The following is a 16,513-nucleotide window of genomic DNA, read 5'->3' on the forward strand; positions in this document are numbered from 1 at the left end:
TCTTTAGTAATCAAGCAGCGTTATCTTTCAACAAGTTAGGCAAACGCTCCACAGCGCTGTTCGCTCAGACGATCAGCAAACTTTAAGCTGTTAAGGTTTGTATGTTCTCTACCAAAAGTTTCGGGGAAAAATGGCTCATATTCTAGGCAGTCTAGTAATGCTGCTAGCGCTATTTAATGCTAGTTTTGTTACAGGTAAGTTAATTTACTAAAAGGTTTCATCATTTGCTATAAAGTCATTGCCAAACAGCTCGCGTTGGCTATGGTCCCGGTGAGCAGGATTGGGGCTACGTAGACGTACGTCCCGGCGCTCATATGTTCTACTGGCTTTACTACACCACTGCCAATGTATCCAGCTTTAAGGAACGTCCTTTGGTAATTTGGCTGCAAGGCGGTCCAGGCGCTTCTTCTACAGGTTATGGAAATTTCGAAGAATTGGGTCCTGTTGACTTGTATGGTGATTATCGCTCCTGGACTTGGGTTAAGGACATGAATGTGCTTTTCATAGACAATCCTGTGGGCAGCGGTTACAGCTACTTTGACAATAATGCTCATGCTACAGCTACCAATAAGGAAATCGCTTTGGATCTGGTGGAGCTTATGAAGGGTTTCTACAAAGCACATCCAGAATTCAAAAAGGTGCCTCTGCATATTTTCTGCGAAAGTTATGGTGGCAAAATGGCACCGGAATTTGCTTGGGAACTTTACAATGCTATACAACGTGGCGATATCGAAAGCAATTTAACTTCTGTTGCTTTGGGCGATCCTTGGACTTCGCCTATTGACTCTGTATTGGCGTGGGCGCCATTGCTGCTGGAGTTGGGCATTGTGGATGAGGATGGCTATGAAGCTATTGCACAAGCAGCCAATTTTACAGCTGAGCTGGTTGAGGAAGAGCGTTGGATTCAGGCCACGGCACAGTGGGGTAATACACAGTGGGAGTGCTCAAGGCTTCAAAGGGTGTGGATTTCTATAATGTGCTTAAGAAAACTCGCGGTGATCGTTTTTCCAGGCAAGCGCTGCTTACTCCACATGGTAAGTCTTATTGTTAGTAATAAAATCTTAAGCTTTACTAAATTAATCCAAGGTATGTAGAACGCATGTACCGCACTATGGTCAAGTTTGACATAGACGAAGATCGCGACAAGATGTTAGAAGATCTTATGCGTGGTGCTGTAGCTGAAACTTTGGGCATACCAAAGCAGGTTAAATGGGGTTCCCAAAGCGGCACTACCTTTGATATACACAGAACCGACTTTATGAAGCCTGTTGTACACATAGGTAAGGTTACTACTGAAGGAGTACTTAAAAAACGATTACTAATTTTTTTTATGCAGTCAATCAACTGCTAGACAACACCACGCTTAATGTTGGCGTATTCTCGGGTGGTTTGGACCTTATTTGTGCTACACCTGGCACTGTAAACTGGATTGCCAAACTGGACTGGAGCAAGAAAAGCGAATATCTAGCCGCACCACGCACTGGAATTACCGTGAATAAAATTTTGGAAGGCTATCAAAAATCTGGTGGCAACTTTAGCATGTTTTGGATGAATAGATCGGGTCATATGGCGCCAGCAGATAATCCTGCTGCTATGAGTTCTGTTCTGCGTTGGTTTACTTCTTTTGGTTAATGAAAGCGATTTAAAAAAAGTTCAAATTTCAAGTTTCAAACTATTTTTTTGTCTATAATTTCACTTAAGTATAGTTGATGTCAAGTTCTTAATTATTCTTGACCAAAATTAAAAGACTTCAAGGCTCTACGCACTAAACAAACAGCTTTCAATTAACTAAACCACCAGCAGTAGCAAATGACACTTTAAATAAACTTAATAATAACTAATACTCATAAGCTTGACTACTTAATAATTTCTGAGAGTCTTATCAGCAACTCAAAATTGGCAACAATCAAAAGCGCGTTTGCAATCTCTTCACGCGTAGCCAACTTATCAATAGATTGTAAATTTATGTTAAGAGCTGCGATCAGTTGATAGATGGACAGTGGACATAGTGAGCGCTACCGATTAGAAATTCTGCACAAGCAACGCGTCTATTTGTTGGCTGCGCTTTCCCAAGCACAACTCAGACGATCGACAAACGCGTAGCGGCAAGGTTGGATCGTTGGAAGTTACTTCTAGTATAAAATGGGACGTCTGTTAATCAGCTTGGTAGCGCTGCTGGCGCTCAGCGGTTGTGCTCTAGTGGAAGGTAAGTGTTAGAGTTAGAGTAGACTGACCTACTTCAGAAAATAAAAGTGTTTATAAATGCTTTGCATACAAAATCTTTTTTCTAGGTGTGAATAAACTAGATACATAGCTATATGCATTACTTTTTTATTTTTCAGGTGAAGTTTTTGCACTTCAGCAGTATAAATCAGTTACCATCTTATCAGTCAATTCTTTTTCTATTGAAAAATAATAGCGTAATCTTGTTATATATGTAGGTTTCTCTTTAATTAATTAAAAACGAAGTACGAAGAATTTGGAGTCGAATCAAATGCACCAAGTTTGAGTTTCTGATGAAGTATAATACAATAATTTTGATATACTCTATTTTTTTAACTCAGGCCGCAAAGGTTTTGGTCCTGGTGAGCAGGATTGGGGCTTTGTGGATGTACGCAAGGACGCTCACATGTTCTACTGGCTTTACTACACCACTGCCAAAGTCTCTAACTATACGCAACGTCCTTTGGCCATTTGGTTGCAAGGTGGACCAGGCGCCTCCTCTACAGGTTATGGCAATTTCGAAGAGCTGGGCCCACTTCAACTCGATGGCAGCTATCGCTCATGGACTTGGGTGAAGGACATGAATGTAATGTTCATTGACAATCCTGTGGGCAGTGGCTTCAGCTATGTCGATAGCAGCAGTGCGTACACCACTAACAACAAGCAAATTGCCTTGGATTTGGTGGAGCTCATGAAGGGTTTCTACAAAGCGCATCCAGAATTCAAGAAGGTGCCTCTGCATATTTTCTGTGAGAGTTATGGCGGCAAAATGGCACCGGAATTCGCCTTGGAGCTTTACTATGCCATACAGCGTGGCGAAATCGAAAGCAACTTGACTTCTGTAGCTTTGGGTGATCCTTGGACCTCACCCATAGACTCTGTCATGTCCTGGGCGCCTTATCTGCTGCAGCTAGGCATTGTGGATCAGGATGGTCATGACAAGATTGAAGCATCAGCATTAAAAACTAAAAAGTACGTGGACACAGGCAAGTGGACGCAAGCAACGCTGCAATGGAGTTCCACACAGAGTGTGGTGCTGCGCGAGTCCAAGGGTGTGGATTTCTATAATGTGGAGAAGCCAACGCGTGGCGATCAGTACCTGAGAAATTTGTTTGCTATGAGCCACGAGGAGCGCATGTATCGCACTTTGGTACATTACGACATTGATGAGAATCGCGATAAGATGCTGGAGGAGCTTATGCTGACTAATGTCACCGAGGCGTTGAACATAACGACAGGTGTCAAGTGGGGCGCTCAGAGTGGCACTACATTTAGCAAGCTGATGGGTGACTTTATGAAGCCTGCAGTGCATATTGGTAAGTTCCAACATTAAGTGCATTTTTTATTTATATTTATTACATATTTATTTTGCATACTTTAGTTAGCGAACTTTTGAACAATAGCACGGTCAAGGTCGGCGTCTTTTCTGGTGGCTTGGATTTGATTTGTGCCACCCCCGGTGCAGTTAACTGGATTGCTGGCATGGAGTGGGAGGACAAGCAGTCTTATCTGAATTCATCTCGTTTGGGCATTAATGTGAATCGCGTGCTGGAGGGCTATGAGAAGACTGCTGGCAATTTCAGCATGTTCTGGGTAAATCGCGCTGGACATATGGTCCCGGCCGATAATCCAGCTGCCATGTCGCATATACTGCGTTATTTTACCAAATTTGGTTAAAAGTTTAAATAAATAAACGCGAACGAACAATAAAGAATCAATATTTCTACATGCTTGGGTATAAGTATTTTTATATATCTATAAAATAAGCCACGCTTTGAAAATATATTTTCTAAATCTCATACAAGAGCTCACCACCATTCAAAGTTGCTGAATGCATTAAAAGTTACAACGAGAAACAATGCACGAGTTGTTTTTGTCAAAATACTTTCGCTGTACAGTGTAGAGAGACATGAATTATCAGTATATCCCCAAAAAATTGAAAACATTACAATTTATTTCAACAAGACTCGAATAGTTTGGATTTAAATAAATTGAACAAATCATTGTACTGATTTGACTGTATGCTTAAGTAGCATAAATATTGAATAGTCAAAATGTTGTGTAATTGAAACATAAAGTCTGGTGCTTTACATGGACTTTAATCGCATGTAAAGCTTTCCTCATACTAAACTGACTCACGTACAATTGTTCTAAGCTTAAGTGCCAACAGTTTTGTTGATTAAAATGCATATAATTATTGCTTAAAAGTGATACAAAGTGACTTAATCGCATTTAAACCAAATAGCAAATACGTAAAGTTCTCGCATGCGCAGTGCAATCGGCTCTCTTCAACTGAAAGAGAGCGGGCAAGAGAGAGTGAGCAGACAGAATGTGTAACAAACAAATTGTGGGTGTTATCTGACTCAGGGCGGCGCTCATTCTCTCAGTGAGCAGCAGCAGCAGCAGCGACAGCAGTTGAAAAACAAGCACACAAGGTAAAGTTGCGCGCAGTGTCGCTTATCAGCGCTCTCCGCCGGCGCAGAGACAACGCGAAACGTTAATTTGTGCCGCTCTCAGTGCGCAAACGCAGTTGCGCTCACGGGTTCAGAAACAACAACAACAACAATAGCAGCAGCACACAAACTGCTGGTGGCTGGCTGGCGGGTGGTGGGCCTGCTATTTTTAGTTGAAAAATCCAAAAGCAAACGAACGCACACACACGTGAGCAGCAGCGCAGCAACTACGACGAGTACGTTGTAATAGATTTAACAAAATAAATTGTACGACAGAGCAGCAACAGTAAAAGTAAATTGCAAACTAAAACAAAGTGCATAACAACAAATGCAATAAAACAAAGTACTATTTAGTTAAAAGCTAAAGCAAGCGGCGGCATAAAGCGAAGGCAAGAAAAACGTCAAGTAGGAACAAAAACATTGCTGCGCAAAATCGTAGCCAACGCATGAAAGAGAACGAAAACAGAAACAGGGCGGACAGAAGACACAGGGTGAGTTGCCCAAATGTAAAAACAATAATAACAACAGCAACAACAACTGGCTCTATTATTAATTGCAGTGCATTTGCTGACAGGCTAGAAAATTTATATTGAAAGATGCGTGTGCGTGACAAGCGTAAGCAGCAGCGCGAGCTTAAGACTAAGCATGCAGATAAAACAAAAAGCAGCGTAAGTGCCTCGAGCTCTCAAATATTTATTTATTTTAGTCTAAAATTTGTTAAACCTATTGCAGACCTCAGACGCCGACGCAAAGCAAACGCCCCCTTCCAAAGCTAAAACGACAAGTCTGCCCGCTGCCGAGAAGGTGGCGTTCGATAATCGCATCAAGCGCAAAAATGTGCTCGCTCTCAATGAGAAGGTGGCGGCGCTCAGAGAGTACGATCGCCAGCCTGTCTATAAGCATGTGGGACGCATTTTCAACTGCAGTCCCGATCAGATCAAGCGCATTGTGCAGCAAAAGGAGGAAATTCTACGCGCCTGGGAGCAACGCACGCGACGCTGTGCGGATGCCAGAACGCAGGAGATGAAAGTGGTGCGTGTATCGATGCTGGGCCAGGCTGTCTACGATTGGATACGCCGCATGATGTACTACAAGGACTTTATCATATCCGATGGTCTTATACAGAAGATGGCACTGCAATTCAAGAGCTCGATGGGCTTGAACAAGTTCTTTCCGCATCAGGAATGGTGCGACAAGTTTCGCCTCATCTATAACATCAAATGCAATGATACAAAGTTCTTGAAGATTGGCTATACACAAAGCTATTCGGTGCAAATCAATGATATAGTTAAGGATGTGCTGCATGAAGAGGGCGCGAGCGCTGTGCAACAGGCGCAGCAGGAGGAGCATGAGGAGCAGTTTAGCTTGGCCAGCATTGAGGCGGATGAGGATGAGCCCGATGTGGATATTGATGGCGGCGGTGAAAGCAGCGATGAGGAGGATATTAAGCCTAATATTAAAGAACTGAACTTGCAACGTGTGCTGCCACAGCTGGTGCGCTTGCCACAAGTGCCCACAGGCACTTCACAAAAGGTGCTGCTAGCCACTCCCATACTGCCGCCTGGTGCGGCACAAACCATGACAATCATACCGCTGGCTACATTAGCTCAAAGCATCAAGCCAACATCGGCGCTGCAAAAGTCCAGCATGCCGCCCCCCAAAGTGGACATAAAAACTGAAATTAAAACAGAGCCAGAAGCAGAAACAGTACCAGAGCCCGAGCCCGAGCCAGAGCCAGAGCCTGAGCAGGAGCCCGAAGTTTGCATTAAGCAGGAGCTGGATAGCGATACGGAGCTTATGGATGAGGAGGATGACTGCAATGGCGGACGCTCCAGTGTGCGTTCGCTTGCGGAAATACTGGCCGTCGAGGATGAGCAGCAGTATATACAACAAATGCGTCAACGCAAACGTAGTCCAAGCCCAGAATTGCCAACGCTGTCGCCGCTAAGCAAAGCGCCCTGCTCTTCCGTTGCCATCAAGCGTGCCAGGCCCATTAATGATGATAACAATAATGGTGACACCATAAGCTGTGCCGAGGCGCGCAAGTACCTGAAGCTGCTGGAGGAGTTCGCCTTGGCCAGGGAGAACTATCGCCTCATTGCATTAATAACGCGCGCTGACGAAGTCATGCGAGAGCTGGCGGATAATTAGCTTAAGCTTACCAAACTCAAGTTGCAATCATTAGTTCATAGCCTGTATATTAATCTTAATTTGTACTTTTACCAACCAAAAATACAACCAATTTGTAGCTTACACACACACATAAACAAATGCAAGCAAACAAATTTATGCGCATGTCTGCCCTTAGTGGAAAATTTGGCACTTTAGATTGTCTGGCGCGCTCTCTAGCGTTTGTGCGAGGGTGTGCGACAGCACAGGGTGATTCATGCAAACAGTTTGTGCGGCCTCTGCGCATGTCTGCCCTTAGTTTATGCTTAGCACAGGGTGTGCTCACGTTTTATTAAACGTGCAGTCAATTCAAACTGTGGACGCTTACGCTCTCGCTCTCTCGCACACACACACATGCAAAACTAATCAATCAATCAATCGCAGACAAGCCAACACACGTCACACACACACACACACTCGCACGCATACAGCCAAAGCTACGTCAGTCAGTCAGTTTGCGTTTAGTGTTGCCCACGTTAAGTTCGTGTTTTTCATTTAATAACCCTCAACAGCTGCTGCCTGTAAGTTTATATATAAACAATTTACATTTGCTTATTAATTTTTGCCTACTATTTGTTTATCTGCGCTGCATTTATTGCAACAACATTGCTGTTGTTTATAAATAAAATTCACACCAGCTGCTTGAAGTTAGATGCGCATGTCATGGCAGCGTTGCCAGAACGTTTTGTTACTGGCCGGCGACAGTTTTGGCGCGAGTTTTTGAAACTCTATCAGCAAATGCCGCAACTCTGGGATCTCAATCATGACGACTATAAGAATAAGGAACTGAAAGACGAATCATACGAGTTGCTTAGAGAAAAGCTGCGCGAAATTCAACCAAATGCAACCAGAAGCGATGTAAGCAGACGCATAAACATATTTCGCACCAACTATCGACGTGAGCAAATGCGTCTGTGGAAACAAAAGGAGTCGGGCAAGAATCCAAAGAGCTGCAAGCCCACCCTATGGTTCTATGACAACATGAGCTTTCTGCTCACCCAAGCTTCGTTTAGAAAACGCTTGTGTGCTAAGCTAGAGCGCTCTACTAAAAATAATGTAAGTTGCGCTTGCCTTTATTAACTACTTTACTAACTGGCTACGCTTTACTCTTTCAGCATACACCTCCTCCAACTGATAGCTGGCTGATGCATAGTCATATAGAAGCTGCGCCCGTTACCGTTACGCAGGATTTAGGTTTACTTAGCCCAAAAATTGAAATATTTGAAAACGAAATTGCAGCCGAACCCGCATCCTGCTCCACAGACACCAACATGACCGTTATCAAAGAGTCCAAATCACCAGATAACATCATTAGCGAAGCATCAGAAGCCTTGGCCAAATCTTGGGCCATTCAATATGAGGAGATGAGACCAACGCAGCGTATTTTAGCACGTAAAGCAATTGCCGATATTTTATTCGAGGGCTGCATGGGCAATCTGCGCATTAATCGTGGTGAACGCAGCTCCGTAGCCCATAGCACATAATACTATTAAGCTTACATTTAAATATAATATTTGTTTTGTGTATATGAATAAACAATTTTAAGTTAGCGCGCCAGCTGCGTGAATTCACTCTAAAAGTGGCGGTGTACCGATAGACAATGCAAGCGCAGCTATCGATGCAGCACTTCAGCTGTTTTCAAAAAAAAAAAACGGTTAGGCAATAAATATTTTGTTATGGGTGTAGTAGGGGCGAGTTTTTGATTTGATTTAGTTGCAGCGCTAAGTAAGCTTAAAGTTCTTATTAAATATAATTGAATTAAATATAAAGCGCAATATTTGGATCACACCATTGGCTGAAGCTTCAAGGAAATGCAGAGAACCCAGTCAAAGGAGCAGTTCAGCTTGCAATGTGCAGCTGCAGCCAACTGAGATTAAGAATGAGAGCACATTTGATAATGGAATAATTAAAACTATAGTTGATGCAAGTCCGCTATAGCCAAGCGACCTTGTCTTACGCTTGATTGATGCTAAAATTAAGATTGTGACCTCAACCTAAGCAAGTTTGGTATTCCACTAAAATTAGACTATAGCACTAGTTACAACTTGAGCTACAATTTGCAAACAGCTAGCAAAAAATTAAAATTTATGGACTGTTGTTGCTACTTAAGTTTAGTTGCAAAAAAGTCTTAGAATTTTATATATTTATTGTGTTAACAGAATTCTATGATTATATTTCCTAAATTCCTTTGGCCTTGTTCTATAATTAGCTTTATTGATTTAAGCAAAATTCCTTAAGTTCTTAAATAGTAAATCTCAATTCTCAACCAATCTAAGCTGTCTAGAACATAAATTAAAAGCTTTTAAGGCGCCGCTGCTTAGCGTCTAATAAAAAGGCGAAATGCAAAGAGAATCTTAATTAGCTACATGTGCATGAGAGACTTGAGAGCATTGGGGGTAAAGCAGCTGCTGCTGCTGCTGCTGGTGCTTGACCACCCGTCAAATTGTCGACAATGCTGACGCCCATCCGCCCAACCATCCGGTTGATGCACACACACATACACACATACATAGAGCGAGAGACGCGCACTTAACGCGTTTGCAAATGATTTGAGCAGCTGTTGGCACTGGCTTTGCCACTGCTGCACCTGTGGCCAGTCTTGGCCTGTAATTTTAGCCTAGCCCAACCGCATGGAAAAACATTCAAATCATTGCTGTTGGGGCTGACTGAGTGAGAGAGGCTGTAAGTCGCTGTAACATTTTGCACCTGTCGTCCTACGCATGTGAAAATCAAGCGCAGCTTTAATTGATACAACAACAACAGCAGCAGCAGCAGCAGCGGCAGCAGCAACTGTTGCAACTGCAGCAGGCGCAGAAGGGGCCTGAGAGTCTCACTAGTGCACTAGTTGCACGTGTTTGTATGTGAACCGGGGGTCCCTCTCTCACTCGCTTAGTCTAGTCGCGGCAAAAATGTTGTAAAAAATGCGTGGAGCTTGCCACAGCTGCAGCAAGCCCTTTACAACAACAACAACAACGCGCGGCCTTAAATGGGCATTGAAATTAAATGCAGCTGCTTTAATGATGCCAAGCAATGGAATTGGGGGGAGGGAGGTGCGTATCAAAGCCGGGCCTAAACAAATCTGGGAATATGCCACAGAAAGCACAAAAAACATGCGCGGTGGGCGTTGCAAGTGACTGTTTGCTTGCTGTGCTGTGGGCGTGGCGCCACAAAAAATCAAAACAGCGCTGGTGGCCATGCTCAACGTTGGGCGCCAAAGCAAAAGGCAAGCGAAACAAAAAAGCGTTTTGCCTTTTTGGCGTCTGTTTAATGGGAGTTGCCGTTGCCTTTTTTGGTGCCACAACACAACAACAGCAACAACAGCTACAAAAAAAAACTCTTAAATCGAACGTGCAATTGTTCGCTGCATTGATGATGATGTTGTTTTGCCCAAGTTAACGTATTACGAACATAAAAATAAATGCGCTTTGTTTTATGTGAAAGACTTAGACAACGAACTTGCTAGCTAAAACAGCAGCTGTTAAACTTCAAACGTCAATTTTGCAACTATAAAAAGATACAAACGTTCTTCATACTGAGAGAGCGAGAGCGAGCGAGATTTGCACTTTTATTTTTTATCAGCTTGCCTATTGTGCATTTTGTTATTGTTGCTGTGTAAACAAGCTTAGCAACATTAAACAATAACAAATTGCATTCTCACAATCGCAGACGGCACGCGTCAGTTTCAAAATGCGTGCAACAACCCTCATTAAACCCACTCAGGTGCAGCGGCGCTTCAGCTTTAGGGTGGATTCTTCCCAGACTGTTGCTTCTCAGCTAAACCCAAAAATAAAATCACACGAGAACCTGGACAACTGTTTGGGAAATGCTCGCTGCGCTCATGTGAACTGTCCCAGTCGCAGTCCATGTTATGGTGGTAAATTGTTCAAGCTCTCGTCTCTCGCTGCTAATGAGACTGGGAATCAAAAACCTTCAACGGTATGTGGGCGCGCAGACGCAACCGCTGCCATTACGGCGTGACGAATAATGTGTGAGAACTTTATTAAAACGTTTGTATCAACGGGAAGATTTTAGTTCTGTTTTGGTAGCTCCTCGTCTGGGGTATGTTGAGCTATAAAGCGCTTAAGTTGACATTAATACAATAGAAGTTAAGGCTTAGAGAAATTGAGCAGCATTAAGTAGCATTAATTAGAATAACAATGAGATTTATGAACTGATATATATCAAATTTTACTAAAGACTTCAATTTAGCAGTCTACTAAATTATTTAAAGATTTTACCTACTTAAAAAAATATATTATTTTATTTTATAAATATTTTTATTTTTATTAATATTTAACTGCATTTTAATTGAGCTTTTAAAACTGAAAAAGAAAAAGTATTAATTAGATAAATATTTTAAATTTTAAATATCTAATTTAATTTTAGATATTATTTAGATAAATATTATTCATTATTAATTATTATAAAATACACATTCTTCTGCATATTTTATTTTAAATATAAAATTATTTTGAAACCAACGCTGAAGAATTTCAACTAACATGCAATTGTTCTAGGGTAACTACTCAGCTTATCAGCCCGTTACATTCTGTAGTCTTACCAAAAGTTCTTTTAGTTTGTTGCACATTTTATAAATTGCTAAAATGCTTTTCACACGCCGCCCAAAGCTGAGAAAGCAGCAAGAACTGTGTGACTGTGAAATTGAAAACCAAAGCGGAAACAACAGAAGAAAACAAAAAAAAAAACAGCGCAAGGCTGACCACAAGCACACCTGAAACTAAAATGGGTCAGGTGTATGTGTGTCTTTGTGTGTGTGTGTATGTTAATGAATTGCTGCAACATTACAATCAAAATTAAAGCATGCGCCTGTCGCTAAACAGCAGCTGAAAATTCTTTTGTAGTTTAAAACTTAGCGGGCTGCCCAACTTAGTTTTGTCTTTAATTAAAGCCTTTAATAACGGCGGCTTTTGATATTTTTTTTTGGGTGAAACTTTTATTGCCTTTAGCATATGGCATAAATAAGCATTTCGTTTTATGCGAGACGACGACACCTTTTAAGCGCGCCAATCGAATCAATGTTTTAACACGAGAATACCATTTTCAAAAAAAAAACATTCAACTTCCAACTCATTAAGCGGCTGCCGAAAAAATATAAAGCTACTAAAAATTCTACGAATGTTGGCAGCAGCAGCTGCAAAACTTAACAGATATAGCCAGTCATATATATATATATATGAACATTTGATTTCACAATGCAACGAAAGTGAATTTAAGCTACACAAGTTTCAGCGACAGCTGAAGTTCCAAATTCCGCAGCAACAAGTTTTGGCAATTTGAAAATCTCAACGCGCTAATTACTCTTGACCAAAAAAGGATGCGCATACAGCAGCTGCCTGACTTGGGTGCTTGCCTGCCAGGCTGCCTAATTGAACTCATCAATTTGGTAGCTAATGAAGTGGCCAGCGAGTCGAGCTGGTAGCCCGTTGCCGCTTGCCGCTGTCGTGCTGCATTTGCAACGATGCGCTGAGCTCTGCTCTGCTTTGCTCTGCTCTTGATTGTCGTGTCCTGATAACGGCATATAAAACACAAAATGCACAACTAACTGGGTACGCTACTGTTGGCCATTTAATTAACCAATTAATTGTCCAAAATGTAGCTAACTTTATTAATAAAAAGCTGCAAACTTGAACAAACTTCATGCATACTCTAAAAATAAATGAACAATTGACATTCTTTAAATATATTTTTCTTAAGAATTTGAATATAATCTATGCAGTAGGTATTTGTGGAATTTTTAAAGCACCCAAGCTGCTATAAATTTGTATACTTGTTTAATAAATTTCAGCGCTTTAACTTTAGTTAACTTATTGTTAATAGACTTCTATCAAAAGTTATATAAATCATTTAGTTGCGCACATAGCCAATCTTAGCGTACTTAGTTAGAGAGCTATATACATATACCATATGCTATCTGCATTTAAGACAAACGCCTAGGCTCAATACGCAAAACCCGTTTCAACTATCGTTTGCCATTGACAAATGATTTGTTGACAGCCGTTGTGGCTGCAGCAGTTGCTAAATTTTGACACTGTCTTATCTGCAATTGCGATTGCAACTTCTTTTTTTTTTTGCAGCAGCAGCAGCATCAGCAGCAGACGCAACTTGCAGTCAAGCGTGTTGTGAAATTGCTACAACTGTCAGACTTGGCGAAGAGAGAGACCCGACCCTGGCGACAATCTTGGCCACAAGTAGCCGCTGCGCAATTTTTCATTGTTATCTGGCAATGCCAGAAGCTCTTTAAGTGCCCTTTAAGTAGTCTTGGCGTTTTAAAGGCGGCTGCTCCAGCATCGATCATCATTGAAACGATTTATCAGTGGGACATAAGCATTTATATATAGCAGCGCTAAAATCTGCCGCAGAGTAATGCAGTTGAACGAGTGAGGATTAAGCTTTATGTAAGGCAATGCAATATCTTTATTATTTTTCATTGCTAGCGTAGAATATAAGAAAATATATTTTTAGCTGTAACTGCAAGTTTTGAAATAAAATTGAATGCAAAAATAAATAAAATGAGTAAGCTGAATTTTCTAATTTTAAATGCCAGTTTATAATTTAAAGCAAGTTCGTTTAAGTTTTAAACATTTAATTAAAATTATTTAAAAAATATACAATAATTTTATTTTAGCAATCGCATTTTTCATTACATTTTCGTTTAAAGCAAATTTCGAGCTGCTGTTAAAGCCTCAAAGCCTTCCCCTAAGTCAACTGAGCAGTCCTTCCCCAGTGTAGAGCTTATTTCTCCTTAGTCCACCCCAGCTTGAAGTTAAACCCACCACTATAAACAGCCAATCAAACGAGCACACCCCCTTAATACGATCCACACGCAAAACTCTACGCTTTACCCCGCTTTAACCCCTGTCAATTCCCCTGACTTGATCATTGCCCCTCATTGCTCCTGCATTGCCCCTACATTACCCCAGCTTAACTCACTTCGTGTAGAATTTGAGCGCAGACTCGGCTGCGACTTGGATTCGTGTGCTGTGTGGCGCTTGCGTGTTGGCTTTAAAACGAATGACTTAAGACACAAACGCGCTGCTGGCATGACTCAAGCGCCTACTGCTTGCTCTCTTCGTCTGTCTGGCTGGCCTGGCTGACTGGCCTGGTCTGCGTCTCGGCAGCAAAAGAATTGCATTTTGTAATCATGCGGAAATGATCGCGTTGACCTTTCAGCAAGTTGCAGATAAAAGTAAAAAAAATAAAGAAAAATTCTGATTGTCATGGCATGTGGCGGCGGCGACGGCGACGGCCACATTGGAATCTGTGTCTTATGATGGCTGCTGGGGCAACTTGGTTGGTTGGTTTGGGGGCGACCTTTTGATCTGCATACTGCTGCGCACAAATTATTGATTTGCATTGGATTGCGCTTTGAGCTCTGAGCTCTGAGCCTGCGAGCCCTTTGCTGTGGTTTACAATTTGCGGCTTGACGTGTCTGCCACAGCTTGAACTTGCAACGTCGTGTATGCTATACGTGCCGGGGCACAACATTGCGTGCTGCCCCATTAGTTGCACAATTAGTCATTAGCACTGGGATTAATGCAGGCCTCATGGATTACTTTATTAAAGAGATGCGAACGCGAAGTCTTAGGAGGAGCCGCCTCGCCTCGGCTCGGGTCTTGGAAACTTTATGAGCATATAAATGGCATTTTAATCAAAATTGTCGCCTGCGGTCTTGTGTATTAATATTGGGCATTATGAAAACAAATTGCACGAACAGACGCGTTGATGGCAGCAGCGAGCCATGGCTAAGTCGCTTAGCGCGCTGCGAGCTCAAATTAAAGCCAGCCTAAATGTTAAACAATTTACACTGCAACACACACTGCGGCAACGTTGCATTAGTCGCAAACTCGTCTCGTCTCGCCTCTGCGCTTGGTCAAGTGGTCTGGTCTGGGCCAAGTTGGCTCACTTAACTTTGGCTTTCGGGCTGTGGTTAGCAGCGCACAAAACTCTCGACGCGTCTCTAGTCTAGTTGATTTAATTTCAACGTCACGTCGTCGTCTGATTTGCTTATATATATTCTTTTTTTACTTTTCGTTGCTTTGCGCAGCGTCTTAAATTACACACGAAACCTGACTGGAAGAACTGCCGCCTTTCGAGGTCATGGGAAAAACAGATTTTCAGTTAAAGCCACTAACTAACTACGTACGTTGCAATTTGAAAGTCTGGCTGGCTGTCTGACTGTCTGGCTGGCTCTGTCGCTTCAACTTAGACAAACGAATCAATTTTGTTACAAAGCTAGCGGTAAATGAGGAAGCTACTACTGTTACTACTACTCTTTGTCTAATAGAAATTTCTAAAGAAAATTGTTTTCTTATGTAATTGTTAATTGAATTTGAAGACCATGACAAAGCAGCAAGAGAAAAGTTGCAGCGATTTTATTAACAAAAGCTTAAGTAGTAGCAATAAATTCAGAAAATTATGCAAACTATAAATATATTTTTAATTCTGTTATTAAAAGTAGCGCAAAAATTTGAAAGCTTAAGAAAACTTATTTCTTTCTTTATACAATTTATATTTAGCTATGAATATTGCAAAAAAAATATTTAATTTCTATTCTTTAACAAAACTGAATTAAATTAGCCTTAAAAATATTTTTAAGTCCCAAAAATAAATTGCAATTTTTTAGTCCAACCCTTAGCTCTCAATCTAAAACGAAAGTTGCCCTCAATTTGATTGATTTATAAACCAAGACAACGTCTATAGCATTATAACCAAAAACATCAAAGCCTATTAAGCCGTCAAGTTGCTGATTTAACCAAATTGCTTTTGCAGCTAATTTTTTTTCCGGCTTAAAACGGTTAAACAAATTGAAAAGCATTCGTGTTAAAGTTTTTTGTTTTTATTTTTTTTTTTTTTGTTGTTGCAAGCGCCCACTCTTAAGCGCAGACAAATTTGTTAGCTGTTAGTTGCAATTAGAGTTGTAGTTTTCGATTTTCTAAGCTCTATTGAAATTGCTTTTTCATTCCCACATTCATTTTGGTGGAATAAAATAAAAGACAACAAAACAATCAGCAAGTTTGCCTAACAAAAGCGCTTTGAATGGGGTTTCCTGTTTCAAGAGCTCACCCCCGAAAATTAGCTAAGCAAATGCGCGAACGTGAGAACTTCAATTTTGGAGCTGCGGGCCCAAGTGTTAGATAAAGCGCTGCCAAAATGACAGTCAGGATAACAAACTGACAATAGGACACAATAGACTCGACGCTTTATAGTGCCATTTAGTGCGCTAATGAATAAAAAACAAACTATAAAAAAAAGGCAAAAACCCATTTGCAGCTGCTGATTTTAGTGCCGCAAAATAAAATCAATTTTAATATGCTTTAGTGTAAAATTTGCGTTAAACAAATATTAAGAGTAAGTTGTAAAAAATTGAGTATAACGAGCTGGCAATGCAATTTGCAGCTGCACACATTAAAAGCTAATAAAAAAAATAAAATATATTCAAAACACTTGTGGCACACACACAGCTGTGCGTGTGTGTGTGTGTGTGTGTATGATTGTGCCCTGACTGCAATTAAATATCAATTAAAAAATTGCAATGCAAATGCGCACGCAGTCAAAAAAAAATGTAAGAACTATATAAACGACTATAAAATGCGCTATAAAATTTAAATTTAATATATAGTAAAAAATAAATATAACAAAATAATAAT

General features: G+C 41.1%; 3 protein-coding genes and 1 pseudogene across 3 annotated transcripts; all 4 read left to right on the forward strand.

The window, feature by feature from the left end:
- The first annotated feature begins 130 nt into the window (after positions 1-130).
- Positions 131-1,632, forward strand: LOC108597984 (annotated as a pseudogene).
- Positions 1,633-2,057: 425 nt separating this feature from the next.
- Positions 2,058-3,941, forward strand: LOC108598965 (retinoid-inducible serine carboxypeptidase). The gene is made up of 3 exons (XM_017985736.2): positions 2,058-2,206; positions 2,565-3,539; positions 3,605-3,941. The coding sequence occupies exons 1-3, from the start codon at positions 2,143-2,145 to the stop codon at positions 3,898-3,900; spliced, it is 1,335 nt and encodes a 444-aa protein (XP_017841225.1). The 5' UTR covers positions 2,058-2,142; the 3' UTR covers positions 3,901-3,941.
- A 778-nt stretch (positions 3,942-4,719) lies between these two features.
- Positions 4,720-6,950, forward strand: LOC108598662. The gene is made up of 3 exons (XM_017985373.1): positions 4,720-5,167; positions 5,236-5,344; positions 5,409-6,950. The coding sequence occupies exons 2-3, from the start codon at positions 5,273-5,275 to the stop codon at positions 6,825-6,827; spliced, it is 1,491 nt and encodes a 496-aa protein (XP_017840862.1). The 5' UTR covers positions 4,720-5,167; positions 5,236-5,272; the 3' UTR covers positions 6,828-6,950.
- A 316-nt stretch (positions 6,951-7,266) lies between these two features.
- Positions 7,267-8,394, forward strand: LOC108599217. The gene is made up of 3 exons (XM_017986011.1): positions 7,267-7,366; positions 7,484-7,901; positions 7,961-8,394. Exons 2-3 carry the CDS (start codon positions 7,509-7,511, stop codon positions 8,327-8,329), a joined length of 762 nt encoding a protein of 253 aa, XP_017841500.1. The 5' UTR covers positions 7,267-7,366; positions 7,484-7,508; the 3' UTR covers positions 8,330-8,394.
- Positions 8,395-16,513: the final 8,119 nt, after the last annotated feature.

The sequence above is a fragment of the Drosophila busckii genome, chromosome 3L (assembly GCF_011750605.1).
Source record: "Drosophila busckii strain San Diego stock center, stock number 13000-0081.31 chromosome 3L, ASM1175060v1, whole genome shotgun sequence".
NCBI classification, from domain to species: Eukaryota; Metazoa; Arthropoda; class Insecta; order Diptera; family Drosophilidae; genus Drosophila; species Drosophila busckii.